Below are 11060 nucleotides of genomic sequence, written 5' to 3' on the forward strand. Positions count from 1 at the left end.
TGTTGTGTTTTAAATTAAAACCAAGTTAGTATGAGCATATTATACTGACTTTGAATAATTTGGTGACAATGTTTAAAAATAAAGAAGACACTTTATTCTTTCAGTTTGTCATTCTTTCCATTTATATGTAATTAGATTACAACAGAATGGCAGGGGACAGCATTTCCAATCAATGTTGATAAACATAATTGGCTCATAATACAGGAAACCATACTCTTTTCTATTTCTATGTGGTCTATTTTTTTAGTTAATTAATGTAGTTAGTTATTATCAGCAAGGGTGAGCTAAACACAGAACACACAATCATTCATTTATGCAAATATACCATTTAAGAATTTAAAAATTCAAAAATAAAGGTTTAGAGTTGCTGGAATATGTCTATTGTTGAGATCTGAATCTGGCGCTTTCCCACCGCTCAGACGTCATCACTGCGCGCCTCAACGAGTAACACTAAGCGGCGCTTCTTTCCCATTGAATGGCCTGTAGAGAGAAAAAAACAGAGTGTAGAATAGTCAAACTAACCTCTCAGCCAATCCTTTACAGGATATTATTAAAAGCGGAAATATTTTGAAATGATTGATACCATCGAAAAAGAAGAGAATATAATTAGTGAGGAGGAGGCTGCACAGTATGATCGTCAGATTCGCCTCTGGGGTCTCGATGCTCAAAAGAGGTTGGTTGATGACTGTTTCGTACATAAACAACAACTGTACTCATATTATTTTATTATATTATTGATTTTCGGCTGATTGTTTAAGAATAATGCATCAACTCTTTTTCTTGCATTAATTATAAGAATGGTTTTAAATGCATTATTTGAGTATGAAATATGAATCTTTCAGATTCATGCTTTTACTCTGAAATAAAATGGTGTATTAGGGTTACTCCACGAATGCATTTTTGGACTAGGTGTGAATAAATAATAAACAATATAATGAACATACTAAAGGGCATGCATATACGATTAACATTTTCAGACTTAGAGGATCACGGGTGCTTCTTGTTGGTCTCCGGGGTCTTGGCGCAGAGGTAGCAAAGAACCTTATTTTGGCTGGGGTCAAAGGACTGACTCTCCTGGACCATGAGCAGGTATCATATATAAACTGACTTAACCTCAATCTTTCATGATTTGTTAGTGCCCTTCATGTTTTTTTCTGTGGAACGGCAAAGGAGGTGTAAGGCAGAAAATTGACAGTAGAGTCAGCATGCCCTTTTATTGTATGGAAAAGAGATGCAATGAAAGTGAATGGTGTCTGAGGCTATCATTCCCTAAATGTTTAACGTATGCTTTGTGTTCCACTGAAGACAGGTTTGGAATAACAGGAGGTTGTGAGGATTTTGGGTGAATTATTCCTGTTAATTTACTACCCACAACAGCACCTTAACATGTACGTAACTAAGTGTTATTTGGCTTCCATCAATCCAAAGGTGACAGAGGAGTCCAGACGTGCTCAGTTCCTGATCCCTGTGGATGCAGATGGTCAGAACCAGGCCCAGGCCTCTCTGGACAGAGCTCAGTTACTCAACCCAATGGTGGAAGTGAAGGCAGACACCGATGCAGTGGGGAGCAAGCCGGATGACTTTTTCTTCCAGTTTGATGCGGTGAGTGCCGGAACAAGCAGTTTTACGGGATAATTTGTATATTTACATAACTAAATCATACACAAGACCAACAGGCAATCTTAAGTTAGGAGTTACTGTCTGATAGTTCACCAACTAAAAACTGGACACAAGAATATTTTAGAGACACTTGAGTATTGTAAATACAATAGAACTGAATCCTTATTTTCAGGGACCAAATGTGTTGTGCAACTTTACAGTACATATAGCAATACCAATGTACAGGAATCTTATTGTACAGAAATCCCGTAATAAATGTTATATTCCTATGAAAAGTCTGATTGACAGGAACTGGTGTGATAGAGGTTAATCGGTATATCATTGATAGATTATTTACCTTGTGTCTTTCATGTCTACTAGATGTCTCTATACACAATTGATCATTTTGATTTAATGTGTTTGTAGCTTTTGTTTTTTGCCTTGTTTTTCCCTCAACCTCTGTGTGAACCCATCTATGAACAGCCAGCATCAGATCTAGATACAGACTTTTATCTGAAACTGGGTTTGGACTTTTCCAAGCGTGTGCTCTTTTCCAAGCGTATGATATATTCCCTGCCATATTTTCTTTAAATCAGGACTCTGTTGTTGGCTGTGGAAGATGCACTCAGCATACATACCCTGTTCAAAGCGCAGACAGGCGGTCTTTCATCTTCTCTCTGGCTGAGAGCTGTCTGAACCCTCCCTCTGGGAGTGCTAGTGAGAGTTCAGGAGGAGGGGGAAGCGATGGTGGGACACAGAAAGAGGAGGGGGGTTTAAACATCATCTATTCTCTTTTATCTGTTTCTCCTGATACTTCTTTGAAAAGTGCACAGGAAACATTGTGAGTGAATGTCTTTGTCTTCTCTTGTGTATGTGTGGTGTTATTGTCAGGCAATTTCTTAATAAACAATGCAAGTTTAGTCAAGAGGAAGCCAACAATACACAGAATTAAGTCATTGTCTGGATGAATTGTACATGCATGAAAGAATCATTTGAGACGACAAGTGCTAGGATGTTTTGTGCAACAAGTACAGGGCATTGCTTGAGCAGATGCTGAGGTAAAATATGTATTTTTTGTGAATCACAAATAAGCAATTTATATTTATGGAAGCCCATTTCTGCCACAAAAAAAAAAAATGTTTTGGTAAGTCATATGACATGGCTGATAATTATGACATATGAGATACTCATAATTATGAAATAAAAAGTTGAAATTGACATGCTAAATCATAATTATGAAATAAAAAGTGACTTCTCAATATTTTGACCGTCTTTTTAATTTTTATGACTTTGTATGACAATTTCATAATTCATAAAGTTATAATTTAGACTTTTTTGTCATAATTTTGATTCATTATGCCATAATTTTGATTTATCATTTAATAATTATGACTTGTGTCATAATTTAGACTTTTAATCTGACTTTTAATCATCATTTACCAAGCATGATATTTTTTTTTCTTATGTTTTGGAAATGGGCAGAGAAAAAGAAGAAGAATATACCACCACTTATGGTTTTCCAAACCTGTATGACTTTCTTCTGTGGAGCACACATGAAAAGAAAGAAAGAAAAGTTGAATAATGTACTGATCATTCTTTTCCATAATCATGCATAATAGTCACAGGAGCTCGCAAGCTTTAAAAATAAATTAAAAGTTCTCAATAAAACTAACATTTCAGTCTCTTCCTCACACAGAGCTATCATATTGATTCAGAAGACCTGGAATATAGTCATATTGACCACTTTTATGATGCTTTTAAAGTGCTTTGTGTAATTTTACTTCACTTTCATTAATTAAAAAAAAATAGGTGGCCAGCATATATCCTTCAAAAATGTTCTGTGTTCCAAAAGTTGAATATTTATGTAGAGTCAGCTGTCATACCACCAATACAAAACAAACATGGAGCTCCTGCACAAGGTCAAGCAGGAAGCCTTCATGTAGGGAGCGGGTGGAGGGCTAGGTTTTCATAAGGAGCTGTTCACACACAGTAGCCTGACCGGGGTGTACATTCTGAAGGACTGAAGATAGTGGAGGACTAAAGCCAAGAGCTTAAATTGAATTAAAGGTTTGCCAGCACAGACGTCATGTAATGCCAAGTGGCAGCTATTTAGCAGAGGCATATGGTAGCTGCTGGTAGCTCTGATTAATATTCCTTTGTGGCATGATTTGTTTCTTCTTTCCATCCTCTAGGGGTCACTGCTTGATAAAGATGTGTTCTTTTGAGACCTCTAGCTGCTTGGAGGCACATAATGCTGACAGGAAGAATGTGTCAAAAGACAATGTCTCACCACATGTTTCATAATGTTTCTCCAGGCAGCCTGGTCCCAGATGAACTAGTGAAGGTGTTCCTCCTCAGGGCACTACTTCATTGCAACAGTATTTCTGAGAAGTGTTGTTGATATTCAGTTGTGGATTGCATAACCTTTGAACATCCTTTGAAAAAGGCCTGCTTAGATAACCTGTTCACTTCAGGTGTACTTTAAGTAATAAGGTTACAGGTGGTGTTCTGATGAGGAAAGTAAACAACCAGAGTCAGTGGTAAACAGATAAAGTGATGATTCATCTGTCCTTGAAGATCCACCCAGTTAACGCATCATGGCACATATAATCAGTATCTCAAATGGGTATAAATACACCACCCCATTCTTATCTCAAACCCAAAATTTGGGAAAGTTTGGGACAATGTTCTGGTCAGTGGTCTGTCATTGCCAAATCTTTGTTCTGTTTCTGGTTTTACACATAAGATGTGTTTTTAGAATCTGGTTTGAAAACAACCACATATTAATGCACATTGTTTTGTTCAGGTTTGTCTGACCAGGTGCTCCAAAGACCTCATGGTGCGAGTGGACCAGCTCTGTGCCTCCAGGAACATTAAGGTCTTCTGTGGAGACGTGTTTGGTTATCATGGATACATGTTCTCTGACCTTGGCCAGGAGCATCACTATGTAGAGTAAGTCAGGAAAAATGTGGATGAAAAGGAGGTTGTGTTTGTTTCTCATGTGGGAAAAAACTGATGATCCCGTTCAAACTTGCCAGAGAAAAGCCCAAAGTGGTGAAAGGGTCTAATGAGGCCAATGATGGTCCAGAGGCGAAGAAACCGAAGGTTGACCCCAACGAGACTACAATGGTGAAAAAGGTGGGTGTGTTGGCAGATTTGGTATCTGTTAACTAAATTTCTCAGTTAGGTTAATATAACCTCCATCTCTCTTTATATAGACCGTCAGTTTCTGCTCTTTCAAAGCAGCACTGGAGGTGGACTGGACTAATGAGAAGGCCAAAAACAATCTGAAGCGCATTCCCGTAGACTACTTCCTTCTGCAAGGTACACCTTCAAAATGTTTTTTTGAATTGAATTAATGCAATAACTTATGACTTTAGGAATTTCCTTTCTAAATTGAGCAGTTTGCTGAATGATCATCAGGTCCATACTACATTCCAGAAGTTTCTGATGCTCAACAAGGATGCATTTATAAGATCAAAAATCTAAAATATTATTCTTTTTTAACATTACTTAACATTATTTAACATTTTCTGTTTTTTTTTTATTCCTATGATGGAAAAACTGCATTTTCAGCTGCCATTACTCAAGTCTTCAATGTCACATGATCCTTAAGAAATCATTTTAAAATGCTGGTTTGCTGCTCAAGGAACATTTCTTATTATTATCATCAGTGTTTTTTGTGGAAACCGTGATGCAATTTTTTTAGGATTCTTTATTTAATAAAAAGTTCAAAATGACAGCATTTATTTGAAATCAAAATCTTTTGTATATTATAAATGCCCTTGCTGTCATTTGTGATCATTTCAATGTGTCATTTCTGAATAAAAGCATTAATGTTAAACTTTACTGATAGATCATGTGAAGCACAAACTTCCATTCGGTTAACACAGATAATCAACAAAATAGCAACAATATTATATATACTATATATAGTACAAACAGTGGCTAAAGTGGTTAGTTTTGTTAAAGTCTTTTCAGGCAACTGAAGACATTGCAAATTCCTCCTACAGTCTGTCATACACCGTTATCAGGGGAGGGCCTGTTGATCTTTGTAATTATAGTCAACATTTCTCTTTTTATACTAGTGCTCACCTGGTGTCCTCGCTGATACTGGCTCAGTTTCCATCACAGGCTGTCCATGGCCAGTCATGTGCAGTGGCTCTCAAAAACAAAACATGCCACCTCCGCACCTCTCTATCATTATAACAGACTCTGACTGCACCTCCGCCCCTCCCTAAACATCTAGTATTACATTTATGGAAAAAACAACACTTCCTATTTGTGCACTGAAGCAAGACTTTAAATGCATTGCTGTGCTCAAAAATACCACGCGTCAGTTCAAACAGCTTTTGAGGAAGAGCCGTTTCCTCTGTCTTAACTCACTGATTTATTTGAGGTTTTTTCACCCCAGTGGGGCGACTATTACATCAATGATTTTTTTTCCAAACCCTCGGATGTTGTTTTCACAATCTGGAGAAAATTCTATCAAGAATTTCAGCTATGAAACTTAAAATTTCATCTATGTGCTAGATAGAGTGAGATAACATAAATGAGTGGGTGTGTGTTTCTTTGATTAAGTGTATGTGCTACGCTGCCAGGTGGAAATGCAGTGGGCTGGGGTTCATTGTGTTGTAGTTGGTGGGCAGTCAAAAAGGGGAAGTGGTACTTTGGAAAATAGCCTAAAGGGGCTTGATGCCTTTCACGTGCTAAACAAATCTTCAAACAAATCTCTCCTCTACTTACGTCCTGTTTAAATATGGAAAACCCACTCTTTCCCCACTGAATCTCTCTTACTTTTTCCAACAGTACTTCTGAAGTTTCGTACAGATAAAGGTCGTGATCCTCAGCCAGACAGCTTTGCTGAAGACTCTCAGCTGCTCTTGCAAATCCGTGATGATGTTCTTGAGACCATGGGCTTGAGCTCTGAACTTCTTCCCAATACCTTTGTCAGGTACTTACAGACGCAGAAACATGGTGTTCACATTCATTCTCTCCAACATGTTTCTTTCTTACCAACTAGGGATGTGAAAAACTAGTGGGTGGGTTTCATGAACAACTAGTTGAACATAATAATATGTCTGGTTTCAGGTTCACCAGACCCCGACTGGGTGTTTCTCAAGTAGACAGAGTGGAACAGAACGGAACTGAATGCAGGCTTTTTTAAAAGATGGATTATTTTTAACTTTTTGCACCATCTTAAAAACAGTCAAAAATAGCTGCAGATACTGCCATAGAGTTAAATTTTTTAACGTATCATCCAGACACACCCACCTGAATGTGATGGCTGTAGTGAATTTCTAAAAGAGAGACTTCATGCACACTGTAGCTGAAAACTGAAGCACAGCATGCTAATTAAAACACCACTGCTAAAATATGTAAGAAAAAAAACCTGGATTAAAAAAATCTTCTATTTGGGTTTTTTGAATGACTAGTCAACCCATTCTTAATACCATTATCCTCTGACTTTAGCTCAAAATATATTTGCTTGTTACACATATGCTAGGGTAGACATACAGGTCCTTCTCAAAAAATTAGCATATTGTGATAAAAGTTCATTATTTTCCATAATGTAATGATAAAAATTAAACTTTCATATATTTTAGATTCATTGCACACCAACTGAAATATTCCAGGTCTTTTATTGTTTTAATACTGATGATTTTGGCATACAGCTCATGAAAACCCAAAATTCCTATCTCAAAAAATTAAAATATTTCATCGGACCAATAAAAGAAAAGTGTTTTTAATACAAAAAAAAGTCAACCTTCAAATAATTATGTTCAGTTATGCACTCAATACTTGGTCGGGAATCCTTTTCCAGAAATGATGCGGCGTGGCACAAACACAATCAGCCACTGCCAATGCTAAGGTGATATGGAGGCCCAGGATGCTTCGATAGCGGCCTTAAGCTCATCCAGAGTGTTGGGTCTTGCGTCTCTCAACTTTCTCTTCACAATATCCCACAGATTCTCTATGGGGTTCAGGTCAGGAGAGTTGGCAGGCCAATTGAGCACAGTAATACCATGGTCAGTAAACCATTTACCAGTGGTTTTGGCACTGTGAGCAGGTGCCAGGTCGTGCTGAAAAATTTAAATCATCATCTCCATAAAGCTTTTCAGCAGATGGAAGCATGAAGTGCTCCAAAATCCCCTAATAGCTAGCTGCATTGACCCTGCGCTTGATAAAACACAGTGGACCAACACCAGCAGCTGACATGGCACCCCAGACCATCACTGACTGTGGGTACTTGACACTGGACTTCAGGCATTTTGGCATTTCCTTCTCCCCAGTCTTCCTCCAGACTCTGGCACCTTGATTTCCGAATGACATGCAAAATTTGCTTTCATCCGAAAAAAAAAGTACTTTGGGACCACTGAGCAACAGTCCAGTGCTGCTTCTCTGTAGCCCAGGTCAGGCGCTTCTGCTGCTGTTTCTGGTTCAAAAGCACACGCCTGTGCACGGTGGCTCTGGATGTTTTTCTACTCCAGACTCAGTCCACTGCTTCCGCAGGTCCCCCAAGGTCTGGAATCGGTCCTTCTCCACAATCTTCCTCAGGGTCCGGTCACCTCTTCTCGTTGTGCAGCGTTTTTTTTGCCACACTTTTTCCTTCCCACAGACTTCCCACTGAGGTGCCTTGATACAGCACTCTGGGAACAGCCTATTCGTTCAGAAATTTCTTTCTGTGTCTTACCCCCTCTCGCTTGAGGGTGTCAATGATGGCCTTCTGGACAGCAGTCAGGTCGGCAGTCTTACCCATGATTGTGGTTTTGAGTAATGAACCAGGCTGGGAGTTTTTAAAAGCCTCAGGAATCTTTTGCAGGTGTTTAGAGTTAATTAGTTGATTCAGATGATTAGGTTAATAGCTCGTTTAGAGAACCTTTTCATGATATGCTAATTTTTTGAGATAGGAATTTTGGGTTTTCATGAGCTGTATGCCAAAATCATCAGTATTAAAACAATAAAAGACCTGAAATATTTCAGTTGGTGTGCAATGAATCTAAAATATATGAAAGTTTAATTTTATCATTACATTATGGAAAATAATGAACTTTTATCACAATATGCTAATTTTTTGAGAAGGACCTGTACAGTGTGTGTAACATGCATTTTGCCATCAGCTTAATAGGCTCATATGACATTTTGTTTGTTTGTTTTTTTTTGTGCAAATTAGTTTTTCCAAAAGGTGGCAACACTCGCCTTGCCAGTTTCACACACTAAAAATAAATTGATGTCTTGGAAAAAGAACAAACTAATAAAAACACTCAATTTAGGTAGTTTTATTGGAAAAATTAAAATAATAATTTAATTAATTTGAACAAATTTACAGTCAATATAGGCGTTGCATCTATTATGTTCACCATGTTTTCTCACTGATACGTCCCCAACTCGGGAACACTGGGTTCATGTGCATTAAACTTATTAATACAGTCTTTCCAAAATGATCTAAACACACCATAAGCATAAAACTGAAGTATACTTTGGGATTTTCTCTCCAACTTAACTACAACTCCTGGCTTGTGTTTGGTCTTCACAGTTACTGTTTCTCTGAGATGGCTCCAGTGTGCGCTGTAGTCGGAGGAGTTCTTGGACAAGAGTTAGTCAAGGTGAGATCTTTGATTTCATCCATTTAAATGTCTGAAGTCTTCATTGTAGATCTGGTTACTTTCAATTTTTCATTCTACTTATCCATGAAATGTGAAATGTTTGCTTTCCCCCCTCCATGCAACCTTTCGATCTGGTTCTCCACACAACCATGAAACCCTCCGTTTTCACTAGCGGCGAAAGTGACTTTTCTGATGAGGCGCAGTGAGAAGCGTATGGCAGCTGCCCTCTCCATCAGAATCTGGTTTAAGTCCAAAAGTTTTATCTGTTGATGGTGCGTAAATGCCAGAAATGACGAGGTAATATTCCGGTCACTGATGAAATCCAGCGGAGAGTGCCTGAAATCTTCTCATATGATTCCATAAACCGAACGAGATTAAATAAGCTAAAGCGTAGTGATGTAATCAGTCAGTCTTGAGTGGATAATAACACCTGGATTATGGACCGTAAGAGGATCTGCTGTAGTGTAGTAGGCCATGTAAAAACACAAATTCGCTCCAGTTGCACACAACAGAATACGGTATATTGTAAACGTCAATATCTCTCTTGGAAGGTGATGTCATAGCACGAACCGGGATGCGGTGGGGTCTTCGTGAGGGTGGGGATCAGGGCTGAATGGGGTGATGGAGTGAACGCCGTTGTCTCGGTGGCTGGGCAGGCCTTGAACCCACATGGCGGTGGAGTGAAGCCAGTCTGTCTCGCCATCTCCCTGCATGATGAAACAGGCTGCAATTCGCATATGGCTCTCTGTTTCTCGCTGCCCCTCGCCCATCAGTCTCTGTCGCCGCAACACAGAACGAGTCTGATGCGTTCGATCAAAGCAGTTAATTAGAGAATTCAAGGTCTTTGGCGTCTGACGTGTCTGAAGATTTGTTTGCATGTGTTCGACAGGCTCTGTCTCAGAGAGATGCTCCACACAGGAATTTTTTCTTCTTCGACGGCCTGAAGGGCAGCGGGGTGGTCGACTACTTCGGATCCAAATAAGTGGCCCCTGGAGAACATGGAGAGATGTGTGGCGATGCATGTGTGCTCTCGAAACACCACGGAGTTCATCTTCTGCCAGTGGCCGCAGGCATCAAAATCTGTCTTTTGGACGGTACCTTTGCGTAGCAGCATGCCACACATCGACTGATGCCAAGAGCAACGAGAACATTTTGTCCAAACACTCTTAAATATTCATGTCCACACATTTTTCACCAAGGTTATGTGATTTCTACGTTTTGTATTAAAATAATAAAAGCCCAGAAGAACATACATTTGTTTTGGATTGTTTAGCATCATTGATTTAAATAATTTCCTCTAATCTGTTGCCAAAGGTCTCTTTGCTGTCCTCCGTGATGCTAAATTGCAAAAAATGAGGCAAACAATTTTAAAGGGAATTTAAATTAATGCAAAAATGTCCGGTGCTCCCTTGAGCCATTTATTTCTGAAAATTAAACCACACAAATCATCCCAGCCCCGCTCTGAAGTGAGGCCAGGTGGATTTTCAGATGCTTGTTATCATTCTGACACTGTAGTGAAAGCCTGAGGCACATCTTGAGGTCTAGGGGTTTTTTTATGGTGACGTTCGTAATGGGAAGTACTTTTATTAGGTCAGCCCAGGTATGTCATTTACTGGAGTGGTACTGCAGGGTTTATGACCCCAGAGGCAAGTAGCTTTTCATGTTTTGATTTTTAGGTTTTTGTAGAAAGAAATGACCCTGCCTGTCTAGTTACAAACAAAAAGGAATGCTAAAGAACGCAATGTAACATTCCATACGATTGACACGCCCTCGTGTACAGTAATAGAATCCAATAGTACCAAATGTATCACATTTGTTTGCCTTTCAGCTGAAGTGTATTATGATATTTGAATA

At 38.9% G+C, this 11060-nt stretch overlaps 1 protein-coding gene and 1 long non-coding RNA gene across 3 annotated transcripts; one reads left to right on the forward strand and one right to left on the reverse strand.

Moving 5' to 3' along the window:
- Positions 1-351: 351 nt before the first annotated feature.
- Positions 352-5816, reverse strand: LOC109087853. Its single transcript, XR_002017447.2, has 4 exons — positions 5695-5816; positions 3125-3139; positions 2238-2313; positions 352-480 (listed from the first exon to the last, which is right to left on the reverse strand). It is a non-coding gene; the product is annotated as an uncharacterized LOC109087853 (long non-coding RNA).
- Positions 426-10458, forward strand: LOC109087849 (SUMO-activating enzyme subunit 1). 2 transcript variants are annotated; one of them, XM_042771172.1, is made up of 9 exons: positions 426-673; positions 978-1089; positions 1429-1602; positions 4406-4551; positions 4638-4737; positions 4818-4923; positions 6409-6553; positions 9137-9206; positions 10096-10458. In XM_042771172.1, exons 1-9 carry the CDS (start codon positions 573-575, stop codon positions 10186-10188), a joined length of 1047 nt encoding a protein of 348 aa, XP_042627106.1. In that variant the 5' UTR covers positions 426-572; the 3' UTR covers positions 10189-10458. The 2 variants fall into 2 exon arrangements, with proteins under 2 accessions (XP_042627106.1, XP_042627107.1); XM_042771173.1 differs by lacking the exons at positions 9137-9206; positions 10096-10458 and adding an exon at positions 6691-7056.
- The last annotated feature ends 602 nt before the right edge of the window (positions 10459-11060 follow it).

This window comes from Cyprinus carpio, chromosome A15 (assembly GCF_018340385.1).
Source record: "Cyprinus carpio isolate SPL01 chromosome A15, ASM1834038v1, whole genome shotgun sequence".
In the NCBI taxonomy this organism is placed as follows: domain Eukaryota; kingdom Metazoa; phylum Chordata; class Actinopteri; order Cypriniformes; family Cyprinidae; genus Cyprinus; species Cyprinus carpio.